We start from the raw sequence: 17879 nt of genomic DNA, 5'->3' as shown, positions 1-17879 counted from the left end.
CCTCACTTCCTAAATGGTCTGTGGCCTCCCCAAACAGCACCACCAATCAGGGACCCAGTATTCCAATATTTGAGCCAGTGGAGAACACCAGCCAAGTAATTTCCTTATAAACCCACATAGCTTCCATTATGAACTGTGACTGCTAAATGAGTTAGTGCACAGTTAGCGCTCAGAAGAAGCAGTTGCTGCTTTTCCTATTCTTTATAATGTGACCCCACTGTATCTAGCTCTTAACTTGCTTCAAGCAGCTCTAGCAGCTGTCCTCTCCTAAGCCATTCACTCTTTGTTTCTAAGACATCAGTATGGCTCTCTCCTATGCCTTTATACCTGTAGATTCATCTCCGGTGTGCCTCTAGCCAGAGCTCCATGAAGCCACAGCTCACTGAAGGAGAGTATCAGTCAATGAACTTTGGGTCATCTTACCTCATCTCTGTGGTTCCAGTGGATTTTGAGAAGGGGTGGGGGGGTTGTGGTATTTTGGAAAGCCATCCTAATCATGGAGTCCCATGAACTATTAATATATAAATTTTAAAGTTGGCTATACATAATTTTGCATTAAGTCAAATGTGTCATATTTTAGGACAACTAAGAATGAGGAAAAGCTATGAAAATGCCTAACTTTAAAAATTGAGGAGACAGTAACCACCTTATTTTAGAGTCTGAATACCCTTACTTCAGCTTATGGACTATGTCAGAAAATCCTGCCATAATGAAATACACTACACATGAAGCCATGAGTGTCCCTGGTCTTTTCTGCACCACATATTTTGTACCCAGAAGCCTAGCTGACTGGGTATACCACCAACAGCTATCTTGATAAGGCTCTAAAAGAACCAAAAAAGTAAATTATGAGACATGCTGGGATGTGCCACATCTTATCCTGTGTCTAGGAAACGTTCTTCAACATCATTGATGCTCCATTTCTTCAGATGTAAGATGGAAATTGATGGACGGGCTGTAAAACTCTATTAAATAATGCAAATTGAGTACTCACATGGAGTGGTTTCAATAAGCAACAGCTTTTTAAGAAGCATTCAGAAAGTCCATTTTCTCCCCATGAATTACCTAACCAACAGAACCAATTGCTCTAACAGATGACTTTTTTGACAAAACTGATGATCTATTTTAATACATATCTTCACTGTCTATTTCAAAGCCATTAGCTTTCTTTTAAAATTGAAAAAGACATTTCATTCCTTAAGCAATTTGGTACGTTTGTGGTGTAGTTATGTCTCAGATAAAATGATTTCTAATCAAAACTAGAAATGGCTAAAGAATAGTGGATAACTGAGATTTAATTTGATGACAGCCTCCCACAGCTTCTGTTATGCCTCCTAAGGGGAAGGACCCCCCTGTTTCTCCCTTTCCCAACTGATTACCCAGCCCTGGCACACAGTTACCTACAAATCTGGGTCTCAGTGCATATTTGTATAGTCATACCCTGTTTTTTTAAGACTGTCATAACAAGTTATGAGAAACTTGATGGCTTAATAGAACATAAATTTACTCTCGTGTATTTCTGAAATCCAAAAGCTGACTATCAGTTCCATAGGGCCAAACTGCAGGGATCCCTGGGGCTGTAGTTGGGAGGCTGCCCTGAGAAGCTGTCCTTGCTCCCTGCAGCGTATGTTAGCTTGATCCACGTCACTTCAGTTCTTGCTTCTCTTGCATGTTTCTCAAATCTCTTCGGGCTGTCCTTTCTAAGGGTATTTGTGATTGCATCTGAGGCATACCTAGACACTGCATGGTCTCCCTTAGAAGGGGATTTTAGGGACCCGAGATTCAAACCTGAGGCTCCACGGGTGCCATTCATCAATGTGCCATCGTCGTCTCTGCTACTACACCACCTCAAGGGGCCATGAATATAAATTTTTGCTTTGAGAGCCACACATTATCCTGAAGCCACTTACTTAAGAGCTAGAAAACTAAGCTGCTACAAGTGCCCCTGCTCTTCATCCCTGCATTGTGTTCAACAATGACTTTGGAAAGTCTTCAGCCTTCCCAGGCCCTATGCACAGTCTCCTTCATCCCCAATTCCCTTTGAATAAGTTACCTATTAAGCAAAAACTCCTTAAGGTTCTAAAAAAAATTAGTTATATTCAACAAAATAATGTTTGTCTTTCATCACTTGCCAGTATTTATGGGGTACAAGAGTATCTATGGTAATGACCTGTAAAATTAGCAATGACACCTTACACAGATAAGGCACCACACTCTTTAATAGGTCACAAAGGTCTTATAGAGAAATTCAATACAGAGCCTAGAGAAATGGCTCAGACTGCTCTTACAGAGGACCAGAGTTCAGTTCCTACCACCTGTATCAGGCAGCTCACATCGAGCTATAACTCCTATTCCAGAGGATCTTATGCCTCTTTTGGTTTCTGATGATATATACACACACACATGCGCACACACACGTGCTTTAAAAACTGCCCACCAGAGGCAGACACATTGTAAAGTGGCAACAAGACAAAATAACAATCCTCCAGTATGACTAAAAGGTAATGACTACTAGGCTTAAAGGTACAGAATCTTTTTTCATTGAGGCTCTCTCTTCTGAGCCTTTTGATATATCTGTTTCATCAGTAGATTTAAACAATCCAACAGGAAAAGAAATGACGCAGAACAGTGTTCTAGAGCTATCCTGAAAGGAAGGCTTGGAAGGACTCTTACTGCCATATTTTAGCGACACTTTGACACTTCCCAACAAGTACCTCCTGCAACGTGTCTGCACTAACCCTCCGTCAACAAGCATCTGTGGGTAAAAAAAAAAAAAAAAAAGAAAGAAAGAAAGAAAGAAAATTCGAGAGCATACCTCTTGTGTCACTATCTTGTTTCTTCCATGTTATGGGACAGTGAGAATCTTGTATATTTCTTCTGGTTTTCAGGGCAGGAAAGACCAAGCATAGTTCACTGGGCACAGGGTGAAGACAGCTTTGTTCAAACATGTCCTAATTAGTTGGTTCCTTTCTAGTGTGAAAGTTATCAATACAAAATATATCTATTCCTAAATGAAATGGATCACAGGATGTACACATAGGGGAGGGTGCATGCATGCATGCGCGCGCGCGCACACACACACACACACCACAGCTTCAGCTTACTACCTAGGTCACACAAGGACAACTAGCCCACAGGGACAGTAGTGAGTCATAAGAAGACAGCTAGCCCCTTGAGCAAGGACATTGACCTAACATTTTCCACTGCTGAGCTGATGTCACCCCCTAGAGGAAGCCCCTGCAACTCGCATATTTCTTTTGTCTAAAACCTTCCCTTTGTCTAGCCTTCATGTATACCTAGCAGTGTACCGTAGTTCACTATAGAACATGCCCTGGATTGCAACTTCCCTGCTATTCCTGAACAAACAAACTCAGCCATTTTTCTGCTTTTAGGTTGTCAGTGGTGATGAACCAGTTCTTTGGGGGGGGGGGAATTATATTTGCTTTTATCTAATTCTCACATAAAGAAAGAAAAAAAAAAAATCCTTGTGGGCCTGGGGCAATGGCTCAGTGAGCAAAGCGCTATACAAACATGCTGAGTTTGGATCCCCAGCACCCACATAAAAGCCAGACTTAGCTGTTTACCAACAGAACCCCAGCACTGGGGCAGGCTGGAGACAGGCAGGTCCTGGAGCTAACTGGCCAGCAAGTCTAGGTTCAATGAAAAAGCTATCCAGATGGTTAATGATAATAATAACAACAACATAAAATAATGGAGGAAGTAACTCACAACATCCTCTACTCTCCATACACAGTACACACAGGAATATAACACACATATACATATACACACACTAAATAAAATTCCTTGTAACTCAGTAACTTTCAAAGTCATCTTCACATTAGCAATAGGGGTGGAAATGAGATGATCTTTTAAATGTTCTCAAGTCCAGTCCACATTCTAAAACACCTTAGTCACATCTTGAGGAGGGTAAGGAAGACAGATAAAGATACCAGTAGCTTTCAGTACACTAGGTGAGTCCCTTCCACAGACTTCATGGGCATCTCTGCCCTGCTATGTTATCCCATACTGCACTGAGTATATTCAAAATGAAGCTCTGAATAAAAGACTCTCCTTGCCTGGCTGCAAAGGGAGAGGCTAGTTAACCTCACTTGCTTCTCAGAAGCTTTTGATCCCTAAACTTAACATTATTTTTTTCCCAGTCACTGAATGTGACCTATGCTAATGCAACAGCATTCAGCAGAACATTAGGGGCTTCCCAGAGGGCACTGAACTAGCCATTCACCAAGCAGCATGACAACCATGCAGCTTCCTGTGTTTATACATCTCTGTTCTCTGTGATAGATAACCCATGCCTGAGTTCAGTGCTGGGGCAATAAGCCAGTGGCCTCAAAGCCAGTAAACCACATTCAAAATAATTCACACACAAAAGGGAAATGACTGTAATGTCAAGGGGTGATTAAATCAATTCCCTAGTCTGTAATCTACAAACCCCACTGACATTCCCAGGCTCGCATACAGTACTCACATCCATCAGGTAGCCTCTCCCAAATGCCTGCTTGAAAGAGTGATCTCTAGCACAGGTTAGGGAGGTCACAGTCAAAAGGGTAGGTACGGAATGTCATCTTTTTATAGATAACATCTGCTGAGTGTTATCTATAAATCACCATTCCAGATACAGAAGCACAAAAGTTTTGGAAAATGGAACATTTATCCAGCTGCTGAAAGCAGCTACTGTAAATGGTTTACCTTTTTCCTGGCCTGGGAGATAGTTTTTTCATGGGGAGACCTGGCCAGCGCAAGAGCTTCTATGGAAATCAGTCACTTCTGAGTCACCTGCCAGCCCTGGTGTCACTCTGAAACAGCTAGGATCCCTGAATTAATCCTGTCTTGAACACTGTAAGTCTTGACCACTTGTACTTGAGACAAATGAATGTAAAAACCATAGCATTCTCTGAAGACAGCACTTTGAGTTCTACATCATCTAAGTGATTAGCAAATTTTCTGAGACAATGAACTTTTATATAAAAGGCAAATATGTTGGTTCCAGAATAGTTGAGCTGTGTAGTAAGCTACTCTCATCTCTGTTTTAGCCTCACACACAGCAAGCCTCATGGGTAAGGTAAAGCTAAACAAGGCTAACAACAGCTAATGTTCCCTGAAGCAAGTGGGGGCTGGGGAATGCCTAATTAAACCAGAATGTCAAAGAGCATGTTATTGGGGCCACTCAGTCAACAAAATACAACCCAAAGGATGTGAAGAGAATGCCAAATAGAGTCCTTGCTGACTAGGAAGGATGTGAGCCTGCACAGCTATTTAAGATCCTCCATCTATGAGAATGAGTTTCTTGTGATGACATTAAACTCTGTTTATTTAGTAGTTGAAACATGGTGTACATTTATGAGTTTATATAAACATTTAGTACATCTAAAATCCACAACTGGTAGACAATCTGTGCTTGCTTTTGTGTCCAACATTGGCATTTATATATGGACTTTTTGTTGTTGAGGAGACTCTGTTTCTGAGTCTAATCACATGGCCTCGTGTTATCATAACAACTGTGACAGGAGTGATTTGTTCCTTACAAGGACTGTTGCTTCCTAGAAAAGGTGTCACACTTAGAACTAATAAACCAGGTATCAAGGAAACAAGAAAAACACGCTGACTTGATAAAGAAAGTACATGCAGGAGATTCCTGGAGATCCACGTTGATGCTCAGCGATGACCCAAGCAGTGTAACACCCAGAAATGAGCTCTCAGTTCGGAACCATCAGATGTTCAAGTCAGTCTCCCTACCCCTGCTGAGAGGGGCGGGTCTAGCCAGAGTGGGTTCTCTGCTCAGCACACTTCTGAGGGCCTAAAGAAAGTCACAGCTGCAGTTCAGATGTGCCAACCAGGCCCAGGGCTCTGGCTTCTTCTGGAGTCAGGCCACTCTTCAAGGTCCTTCGTACTGTGTAGTGGTCCCCACAGGTCACAAACAAAAAGACAAAAAGAGAAGGGGGTATTAGCAAGAGACACCTGGTATTCAGTGTAACAATACCCACATTCCCAAGAATCCAGGATAGCCCAGAGCCACTCTCCTCTTGCTGAGTATCCTGGGAGAGACCATGGGATGACTGGGCTGCAAGGAGGAGAGGGGTGTTCTCATAGGGTTTCTGAAAAATGGATGCAGACTTCAGAAAGTGTAGGTGGTATGTGGGAAGCTCAATGTCTTCCTAGAATAGAGTGTAACAGAGCTGAAATAGTCGTAACATGGGAAACCTGAAGTAAACAGCACATAGTGAGGGGTCAGCAAACTCCCAAATGCAAAACTGCGGAAGGAAATACAAAGTTGGGGGTGTAACCAAGAACCTGGGACCCTGTGCAGCCGAGAGTTAGGCAGAGCCCAGGGCAAGGGGCGATGGTTGCAAAGAGTCTCTGTGAGAGATGTGGGTCTCAGTCTCAACTTGACAAAGGACCTACCTTTAGGGACAGTGATTTAAATAATTAGTGATCTTTTTGTAAATAGATGACAAGGAGCAAACCACCCAGTTTGTGGGAGAATTTAGTAGATGCTTTGTATATATCATAGGGCATCATTGGTCACTGGAGGATGGATTTCACATGGAATAGGCTCATGTATGGCTTGGCAAAACACATCTCCTATTGTTTGTCATCTGTTTTGATGGGAAAATGAAGACTGTATAAGGGTGAATGAAGTAGCAACTGTCTCTGCTTAAGAAAGCCTGTCATTTAAGGGTTCACTACATTTCCCCGAAGTTACAAATTATATTTGGCCCACTCTAGTTATTTGGAGCTTATAAAACAATGGAGATATGTATTATTTTTAGAATGTATAGAAGTATCTCCTTATCCTAATCACAAGTTAACCATTTCCTCAGTTGATCAGAACAATTTACTAATCAGTGTAGAAAAAAATAAGGCCAGCCCCTTGCATCTTTCCATTCCTTAGTCCAGACCTACCCAGGTCCCGTCATGTCTTCTCCAAAAAGCCAGGTCTGTTGGCAGCAGCCCTTAAGGTCGATGCTTACCCCTCCCCTGGACAAAAGCTCATTTAGTGTATAGCAAAGGATCTGGAAGTTCCAGGCTGTTTTCCTCAACATTCCCTCCATTCCGTCCACTCTGGGCCACATGGATATGACATGGGCCACCATGTCACAGACATGGTGAAAGACTAGAAAGCCAGTGTACTCTTTCTGTATGCCAGCTTCCCATCTGGAAGTGTAACTCATTACTATGAAACAAACAGCTATCCAGTGAAGTGGAATGTCTCCAAGTCTCCCTCTAACCACCTCTTTGACCAAGGCTTCCAGCTGAACCCAGATTTCTTTCCATCATCATAATCTTAGCTGCTGGTCCAGCCTTGCCCTTTGAGAGGTGGTGACTGTTCATCTGGGCACACTGCTGAGGTAGGTGCCCTCAGTTGTCTTTAGAAGAGGAGTTAGTCCATGAACTCTAAAGGTTTGACCAAGAAATTCTAGTCCTTTCTTGTAACATCTGTTTTTTTTTCCCCACAAGAGCAGTAATTTAAAGCCTCAGGCCTAGTGTTAATATATTCTATACAAGTACATATAGTTGGCTTAGAATAAGGAAAAATATTTTTTCTCATTGTGAGTCATTTAAAAAAAAAACCATATATTTCAAATACCATCTTGGAAAAGAAAAGCTAAATGAACTATGTTGTGCACTGATTATGGTTCAGGGCTACATCTAACATGTTGTGAGACAAGTCTACTTTTCTTTTAAAATAGATTAAAGAAGCCAGGCCGTAGTAGCCCATACCTTTAATCCCAGCACTCTCAAAGCGAACTATATACCCCATACATCTTGACTATATCTATTCACCTTATCACTATAATAAAGTAATTAAACACAGCACTGTTTCATACTGAGGTCTATATAAATCACTGAACTTCACATAGATTTTTTTCCAAGTTGTTTTTGTTTTGTTTTGTCTTGGAAAGCTTGGCTTTCCTTTGTCATCTCTTTAAAATAGGAATGTAGCCTCCCCTGCCTGCTGAGATGACCATATCGTTAAAGCCTAAGTTTAAGGAACAAGTCTCTGACCAAGTTCTTAGGTGTCCCAGGACACAAGCCAAGAAGCCACCGCCACATTGAGGTGGGAGCAAACTAGCAACAAAACTAAATGTGAAGGCCTTCTTTAGTTGTTGAAAGCCACAAACCAAATGTATTCTTGAAGATGTAAAAATTACAGAACAAGCTAGGAGTTAGTGGTGCTGGCTTTAACCCCAGCACTCAGGAGGTAGAGGCAGGCAGATCTATGTGAGTTCAAGGCCAGCCTGCTCTACAGAGAGAGTGCCAGGTCAGGCTCCAAAACAATACAGAGAAACCCTGTCTTGAAAAAAAAAAAATGACAGGATAAGTAATGATTGTCTTTCATCAAAACCTGGAGAAAAGCCAGGGATTGTGTGCATACCTTAAACTCAGCACTTGGGAAGCAGAGACCAAAAGATATCTGTGAATTCATAGATAGCTTGACCTACACAGTGAGTTCCGGATCAGCCAGAACTATCCTCCAGTATAACTAATACTCTAAGGGGCAGGGACTAAGAGGCCCTAAGTCATTGGTCTGGATGAGCAAAGGCACCTAGAATTTTAGGTCTTGGTAAAACACTCTAACACTCTAACCACAGCTCCAGAGCCTTGATATTCAACATAAGTGCCAAAGGCCAGCAGGAGCATCTTCACCTAGCAGCTTGCCATAAACCATCTCTTAGCCTGTCCATCTTCAGCAAAATTGCAACATTCACCCTGCCCCTAGTGTTACTTTCCTTTCTACAAAAGGTTTCCAACAGACACTAATCATATGAAAAAAAGCAAGGTATGATGGGCTGAAGGAATTTGTTTTTGCATTCTTTACAGGGGAAAAAAAGGCATTGTAGTAAGATAAGCAGAACTACAAGGCTAAACATTGCACCTCATACCTGAGTCACCCCGTGTGAATCACATAGGCTGGAGAAATGGGGTACCCTGTATTTGCATTCCTACTAAGTTCTCTGCCCGTGTGGCATGACTCTGCTTTTATGTGGGGGTTCCTTTTCCTCCTTACCATCCCTTATTCTCATAGTCAAGCTGTCCCCTGAATGACCCAGCAGCAGGCTGAAGCCTGCAAAATATTTCTAAAACACTGTGAGCCGCAGCTAATGCTGGCAGATGCCAAGGACCCATAGGGGTTCCATTTCTCCCCAGAGAGGGGTGCCTGTGAGACTCGGTGGAGTACAATGGAGGGGTCAAGAGCAGTTCAGGTAGAAAGGCTAGCCAATCACATTGATTGCGTTAAACCCTGTTTGAAAGGAAAAGGGAGATCCTGGTCATCTCGGGAGAACATTAACTGGTACTCATTCTGCTTGTTCATCAATGCACTTGCTATCCCTGCTTTATCTCATTAACCTGCCAGAGACTATGGTAAGCCCTGCCGATATCCCAGCAAGTAGCCTCTGGTGCTGGGTGAGGAGCAGAAATACAGCCTCTAGCAGAGTAGTAAGCCTTACCTCCATATACTAGAGGCTTTCAATGACCTTGCTAGAAATAGGGTATTAATTGGTAGAGGCTAGAGCACATACAGCAAGTACATTTGTATAGCCACCACCACCACCACCCCACACACACACACAATGGCAGACACTGATAGGAGCTTCTTTTCTTATTGCTAAGGCACGCAGGTGGGTACTTTAAGGAGCCAGTGGGAGCTTCCTTCGGAGTTTCTGACTTTCCAGGTCATATTGAAATATATCACTGTGTGTGACAGTTGTGTAGCTTGGTCTGTTTATGGGGCTCCTAGCAGTGGAATCAGGACCTGTCCCTGGCACTTGAGCTGGCTTTTAGGAACCCATACCCCAACCTTGATGCAGGGGAGGAGGCTGGCCCTGCCTCAACTTGATGTGCCATGCTTTGTTGGTACCCATAGGAGGCCTGCCTCTCCCTGACTGAAGACACAGGAGGAGCTGAGAGGAGGGGTAGGGAGGGGACAGGAGCAAAGGAGGGAGGGGGACTATGGTCAGTATGTAAAATAAGTGAAAAAGATAGATTTAAAAAAAAAAAGTAAAGTAAAAGAAATGAAAGAAATGCACTCACAAGACTTGCGGTTGGCCCTGGAACGCTTCCTTTCCCGTGGTACCACTCGCTGACTGGGTACCTGGGTGGCCGATTTGACAATACGGTCCATGATCTCATCAGCGGCATCATCCGTGACATTAGGTGACTCATCAGTTCCCATATTCCATGAGCCAGTGGATCCTGAAAGATTAGACAGCCAGAGAATGTCATGTTCTCACAGAGAAGAGAAACAAAGGCAGCAAAATGCTTTTTTTGTAGCTGACATCTATCAGAGATGGATCCCCGCAAAGACCTGTGATAGCTTCAGAGTTGGTGACATGCATGGGATGCGGGCCTGCCCCCACCTGTGCATGCTATCCTGCCAGTGCTGTGGAATCCTGAATTGGGACATTTATTTTGTATTTTCCTACAACACGGCTCTGTGTCTCTGTCTCTTGTTAATCTCTCTCTCTCCCTTTGTCCTGTGACTGTCATTGCTACCTGCAGGTCCTATGATCACCTGGGGGCAAATGACTTAAGTCAGACCCTACATAGCACATCAGTGACACCCAGCAAGACATATCCAGTGATGCACAGAGAGCCACTGAGGGATTGCTAAACTAGCCCCTCAGCAGCTGTATGGAGCTAGTCAGTGTCACTAACAGAACTTCCCTCATCTTAAACAGAAAGCAAGCAGGGTTGTGATGCACATTTTATTACCGCTTAAAAAACTGGAAGGGGATGCCCTCTCCAGTCAGTAGGAGGGAGCTTGATACAGTTTGTCTTTGAAATATCTGTCTGCTCCTTAACAAGAAAATGTAAATAACTATGTATTAAGACCATTCAAATCTCCCTATAGGTAGACATTGCCTATTGACAAGAAGAAAGCACAGGTTTCCAAACAATATCAGTTGGAAACCAATGGTAATTCAACATCTAGGAGCATGGCCTTTGTGAAAATTCTGGGATGATGAGGAGCTTCTTCAAAAGGAAAGATGTAGGTGTATCCCATACTGTTCATCTCTATACTTTAAACTTTATTTCGTAGTAGATGTGAGGTTTCACAGGCCTGTAGGTTAGAGCTCTCAAATTCATAGCCACCAATACCCAGCCCCAGCTGAAGCCAAAGAAATGCCAGCTTGCAATTCTGAAAGAGGGTAAGTGATTTTTTAAAATGTTTAAAAAATGAACATTAAATATGCTAATAAATATGTTTTACCTCTTCATTCATATTGTTATATTTAAAATTTTGAGGCTTCTAAGCACCTAGGTATTAATGATCTAGAATTTGATTGAACTACATGGGAACAATGGATCACTGTTTAGTAAACTATGATATTTTTGGGTGCACATGTGCAAGTGTGTGTACTTGAAATCTTACTGTAAATATGGAAGAGGCTGAGGGCAATGTCTTCAAGTGGCCAGGGCCGTTATAATTGTTGACCTAGCTTTTAAAGTCTACTATGCTTAGCTTTCTCAGTGGCATACCTACACCATCTGCATGTGCACAAAGACTAACCATGCCTGCTGCTAATAGCTAAGGGGACCCTGCCTGGTCCAATCAGAAGGCCACATTTCTTCCATCATCATAAACCATTCTTAAAAACAGGTGCTTCCCTGAAAATCACCTTTTTAGAGTTGTTGCTAAGTGTCTCTGTCTGGGTGCTGTAATGGGAAGCCCGAGGTCCCATGATTGACCCAGCTTTCAGACTGGACCTCAGTCTCTATGACAATGGCTGTCCTCAGAGTAGAGCCATCAACAGCAAAATTGTCTTTCATGTACCAGTCTTCTTATTCCCTTTCATCTACCGGTTTATAATAATGTGTCTTATCTTGAAATCTAAATTACTCTTCACAAACCTCACACGGAGAGCTCCATCAATTCCATTTGGATCCTGACATACTTTCAGAGCACTGGGCAGAAATGGAGGAACTTAGAGACCCACCCCTCTGAGAATTGCCAGCATCTCCCATACACATGTCCCCAGTGATCTATTTTTAATGTAGCAGCCAGGAGAAGCCTACAGGTAACCCCTGACATTAGTCCAGCCCTGTCGGGCTATTCTGCAGTGTTCTGGGATCGATTTCTGCTTTTCATCTTCTCTTTTCTTGGTCACTCTCTTTGCTACCTGGTCACCACTGGCCACACTCTTTCTGCTTCTACACAAGTTCTCCTTAGGACCTCTGCACCCCCCTGTAGGAGAAATATGGGGAAATACTTCCATGGTCTCTCATACAGCCAAGGAGCCAGGAGATCCGCTGCACTGCTCCAAGACATTTAGATTTCGTAGAGGAATAGAGCAGTGCGGACCATGGCAGCACAGTGCCGCTTTATTGTCACTTCATCTCTCAAGTTATGGAACTGTTTGAAAGCAAACACATATTTATGCTTCCCTTTTAGATATCTAGCCCGAGTCTACAGGGATGAGGCATGCCAATGGGGGTTTTGTTTTAATATAGAGGGAATGTTTGTTTTCACTTCTGAAAGATGATCTCCATCGGGATAAATGGCTACAGGAGAAGCTTTTTCCAGCGTTTGAAGATGTTAATCTGCCTTGTTTTTGTTTTGTTTAAACCTTGCATAGTTTCTGTTGAAAAGCAAACCACCATTTCTGCACCAGGCCACAGTAGGCCTCTCCCCCTTCTCTCCCGTCTACTGCTGTCTTTGGGCTGGGATGTAAAGCTCTCAGCTGCTGCTCCAGTGTAGTCCCCGTCTGCTTCTCAGAGTGATGGTCATGGGCTAACCCTCTGAAAACTAGATGCAGGCCTTCAATTAAATACTCTTCTAAGAGCTACTTAAGTCATCGTGTTCATCACAGTAGAACAGTGACGAAGACATTCTCCAGGCTCCTTCATCAGTGAATAAAAATAACCCACAGAGTACAAACCTGGCAATAATTTTTACCTTGGTCCCTTCTAGTCCAGAGGAGATGTCTAGTTTCTCTTAAAAGTTGTACAGCTTGGGTCACTGAAATAGCTCCAAGGGTAAAAGAGCTCATCTCATAAGCTTGACAAGCTGAGCTCATTCCTAGAACCCACATAAAGGTGGGAACATAAAACTGACTACACACACACACACACACACACACACCAATAACAAACATGTTTAGAAAGCCTCAATACTGGAGTCCCCCCTCCTAAGATGACTTCCACTATACCATCTTCACAGACCATTTTTATGGGGTGGCTTACCTGCAAAGACAAGCCCCACCCACCAGAAGTTACCTCTGCTTGCCCGGCTTCGAGTGCGGACACCAAGCACAGGGGTGACATCCTCCACAGCAGGAGATGATGTTTTCAAGACAGCCTTCATGTTCTCATGTTCAGCCGCATCCTCAGCATAGCTCAGACCCTGTGGCTGGCTTGGTGTTGCAGGAGAACTGCCAGAGAACTTGCCAGACTGCAAAACCAAAGTGATGTTAGGATCTGAGGGAACACTTGCCAGTTGCCGTCATGTTTTGTTTTGAGGGAAACATTCTCTCCTCTGGTTTCTCTGTTTGTGTGTACTCAGTGTATTGTAGAGTTCTGTCAGTCACAGAGAATGCCAACAAATGGCAAATACCTCTCTACAGGAACATCTAACACCAGAATGAGAAGCAACTGGCCCCAAAGGGACCTTCACCCATCCACCCTGCACTGTAGTGGATGGCACCTCGAGGAGACTGACATTAACTCATCAAGTTAACTCACATTAACTTGAATGTCTTGAATTTCATTTTCTAAGAATGCTCAGGATCTTTGTTTGTTTCTTTGCTTGGTTTTTTAGAGACAGTTTCTCTGTAGCTTTGGAGCCTGTCCTGGAACTTGCTCTGTAGATCAACCTGGCCTCAAACTCACAGAGATCTGCCTACCTCTGTCTTCCAAGTGCTGGGATTAAAGGCATGTGCCACCATAGCCTGGTGAGGATTCTTGTAGATCTAACCTCATCTTACTTTTAGGGGGAAAAAAAAAACCCAAACTGAAACTCTCTAAGACTAAGTGGCTTTGTCAGAGGTCCCAAATGTGTTGAACATCAGGCCACAAAACAGAACATGCCAGATGAATTTAAGCTGAAACTGAATTCAGCAGTACTTTTAGTTTTGTCAAAAATGCAGGTGCTCGCTGTAACAAGCATTAAAAACACACGTTTTCAAGACATGTTCTAGAAGTCTATATTGAGTTCTATTTGCACACGATGCTTACATCTGAGAGAAGAACGAGGTGGTGAACATGGACCGCATGATATTGAACACGGACCAAGATCAGCCCCAACCAAGGTTTTGCTTCTCAGCCATTGCTACAGACTTGTGATAAATCTGTGATGTATGTTGTCCTTCCTCAGTCCCCAGGATCAGCCGTCACTGCTTCCTTTCTTCCCGACTCTAGGCTGCTCTATATATTGACTCTGGTTTGGTTTGGTTTTTGATGCTGTGGATCAAACCCAGAGCCACTGAGTCCCATCCCCAGCCTGATTCTACTTTGTTTTGCTCCTTATGTCGTTTTGTTTGATTAAAAAAATAAAAGTCCTTATCATGTCTCTTAGTCTGCTCTGAAACTCATCATTCTCCTGCCTCGGCTTCTCAAGTGCTGTGGTTACAGACATGCACCACTGTGCTCAGCACATACACAGCTAAGCTAGAATCTAGTTCTCATGCTTGGGTTGTAAAAAGCACAGAAAGTGACTGGGAGGGAAGCTCTTTGTCCAGTTTTCCAGCCTCAGGGAAAAGACACACCGGACCTGCTCTTAGTATCAGGAAACTGATTAGTCTTGGCTTCGGGACATAGGAAAATGCAATTAGCTCCTCACTCTCTGACACAAACAGCATGACAAGAACTGATCAGATGGTTAGTGATCACATGGAAACCAATCAGAAAATGTCCATGCACAGTTTCCAGTGCTAAGTGATGCTGACACTTCATGCTGACTATGTTAGGTTACTCTACAGCACACAGGAGAAGGGCAAAGATGGGATTCTTCACATTCGTGAATTGTCATACCTCAATGTCATCCTCGTCATCAGTCTACCAGAAAGGACAGAACGGGACAAGATGGAAAAGACAGAAGGATTCTTAGAAGGCTCAGAAGTCAGCAAAGAGGAGATAGTCTCAACAACAGATCACATTCCCAAAACAGAAATCAGTCACTATCAGCAGAACACGCTGTCTTCAGTCAGAAGGTGCCAGGCTCTCCCTGTTCTTACTGGGTGGCTTGTTCTGTGTACTCCAAGATCACACTGAGAGGAGGCAGGGAGTACTTGAAGGGCTTTAGGTGATCAACCTCCCAAGGACACCCATGGCTTCCCTGATCACTACTATCCTTATCTTCTACACCCTCCATACACTTCGTCTGCCAGGCCCACCACCACCTATTGGGCCCACCATCACCCACTGACTTTCCAGGCTTTAGTAAATGAACCAGTCTTCATTCAACTGGCTGTGCCCATCAGCAACCTTTTCCTTTTATCCTAAGTTCTAGACTCTTCCCTGCCTACTCTGCAGGGGCTAGGCTACAGTGTATCCTACTACATACAGGCCACACAGGACACATGAAAGTTTCCAAGCACAAAATACCATACTAGCCTTGCCTCAAACACATGAAATTAAGCTGTAGAATTGTTCCAGTCCTCAGGGAAGCCACCGGAAATGATAGTATTCTCAGTAAACAGTTTATCAGTAGATACATTTTGAAGACCCCTTTTCTAAATACAAAGTGAGTATGAAAAACCATGCCAATATCTTGATTTAAATCCAGTATACCTAAGTATTTCCACAGAGGTTAGAGGCTAGACCAACAAGCAAGGCATGACTTTTTGAGAACTGACTGTACTTTTGGAATGTAAGATAACTAAGTACTCCACTCTAATGGCAAGAGAGACGTCCTCTCTACCATCCTTCTTGTTGAGTGGAATATCAGTGTAGCCAGGATGACTGGCATTTTTTTTTTCAGCAGGCATATGCTGCTATACAAAATTCTATGTTTTCAATCTCCAGCCTTCTCAAGCTCTCAAAGTGTCATCGATCCCTTTCTATAGGAGAGGAAGTAAGGGTTTAAAGATGAAGGGTCTCACACTAGGGCCCCTCTTCCCTCTGCAAGGAAGTCCTGTGACTTGATAATCTAAGTTCCCACAAGCCATTTGGTTTATGATGATTGTTGAGCACACAGCATGAAGATCCTTGCACCCACAGAACTCCAGAGAAACCAGGAATGTTAAGCATACAGGATTGTCTTTCCAATGGGATAGATTAAAAAACAAAACAAAAAAACCCAAAAAACAAACAAACAAACAAACAAAAAAACCCTGTTCCTCCACCCAGAAAGCTGGGAATTAGAAGTGATTAGGAGCCTAGTGATCTGTGTTATCTGTTGGGTCTCAAGCTTCTACAACCAGGACAACAGGTGGCTAGTAATTTAAATGACCCTTACAGCTAGGGGCTCTCCAGGCTTCCACAACCAGTCTAAATGACCCTTATATTAGCTGTATAGCCAGAGGCTCTCCCAAGGGTGGCTAGTAGCCCAAATGACCTCTACACAAAATATGTATGCCAAAGACCATGACAGAACCTTTCCTAGCCCTAAAACTAGCACAGGTAGCCTATCTCTAGGACTCATCTTATTGGAGGAAATGACATGTACCTGAGTCAGGTTTCAATGTAAATATACTATCCTGTGCACTATAGATTGTATTTACACCAGGAAACTTTTTTTTTCTGAATTATATCATGCTCAAATTTGTTGGGAATGAACTGCAATGCTTTCAGACTCCCTGAAGTCTTGACCCAGGTTGACAAAGTCAGTCTAAATCATTCTCATCTCTTTGTGGTTCGCTTCCCTTCCTGGACAACTTTGGGGTTCCCCTCTGATGGTCACTAGTGATCTAGAATCAGGTTAGGACAGAAGATGAAGAACGAGGTCCACACTAAGCCATTCATGGAAGGACCCCATGGGTGGTGGAATAGAGGCCCATTGCATGCTCCGAAGGCAGGAAGGTGGAGGAAGTTCAGCCTCACAGACCAGGGAAGGCAGTCGCCAGAGCTCCTCCTCCAGATGTCTCACTTTGAGGGACCACCACATGATCCTATTTATTTTGTATCTACATTAAAAGTGTCTCTACCAGCATTCTCTAAAATGGTCAGGGCTCCACAATCTCTGCATCTACTCTGTGGCTTTGGTTTCGGTGGTGTGTATGTCATTTTTAATCATTTAAAATGTGTATGTCATTTTTAATCAGATTGTATAATTCCTGGGGGATGATCTTGCCTCTCATGGAACACACATCAGTCCAGGCACATTAGCACTGGGAACATAGCAAAACTTTCTATCTCAGAGTTGGGCAAATGTGTTTGGCCTCGGTAACAATATTCTAATACTCCAGAAGGTGGCAGGCTTTCCACACAAATATCACCTTGACCTCAACTAATATGGACCAAGTCAAAGCTAACTTTGAAGGAATCTGTACTGTCCAGATTTTAATAAAAATTTAAATACTTTTGAATCACACTCTAGATATTTCTGCCTCTCAGAGAGCCGAATGTTCTCAAAGAAGGACAAATTTAAAATTTAGTAGGGTCTGTTAAAAAAAAATTCTCAGGAATTTGGCAAGAAATTTTAGTGTGTTTTCCTAACTATAAGCATATTGGACTTGTGTTGTTTGCCTTACAATATGTCTAATTTTCACAAAAATAAATGATCCCTTTTTAAGACTTTTAAAAATAACACATTGGAATGAAATGTAGGTCATAGTTTGCCCAAGTGGGTCCAATTTGCTTTCTGAAAACCCCAGGAGCTCAAAGCTCCCAAGGAGCCAGATTTTAGGAGACAGAAGAGCCTGGCTGATGGCACTAACAGTCAGTGCTGGGAAGGGCTGCAGAATGAGCTTCTTCTG

General features: G+C 43.1%; 1 protein-coding gene across 1 annotated transcript in view; it reads right to left on the bottom strand.

Annotated features, from left to right (window-relative positions):
* Positions 1 to 5314: 5314 nt before the first annotated feature.
* Positions 5315 to 17879, bottom strand: part of Fhod3 (formin homology 2 domain containing 3) — a 397434-nt gene continuing 384869 nt past the window's right edge. The window contains exons 25-28 of the mRNA XM_051202091.1: positions 14995 to 15018; positions 13243 to 13417; positions 10057 to 10218; positions 5315 to 5911 (exon numbers count right to left, since the gene is read on the bottom strand). Coding sequence (XP_051058048.1) covers positions 5829 to 5911; positions 10057 to 10218; positions 13243 to 13417; positions 14995 to 15018 — 444 coding nt within the window. The 3' untranslated portion in view covers positions 5315 to 5828. The remainder of the gene's footprint in view (positions 5912 to 10056; positions 10219 to 13242; positions 13418 to 14994; positions 15019 to 17879) is intronic.

The sequence above is a fragment of the Phodopus roborovskii genome, unplaced genomic scaffold (assembly GCF_943737965.1).
Source record: "Phodopus roborovskii unplaced genomic scaffold, PHOROB, whole genome shotgun sequence".
Classification (NCBI taxonomy): Eukaryota; Metazoa; Chordata; class Mammalia; order Rodentia; family Cricetidae; genus Phodopus; species Phodopus roborovskii.
This window is presented reverse-complemented; position numbering and strand designations above follow the sequence as displayed.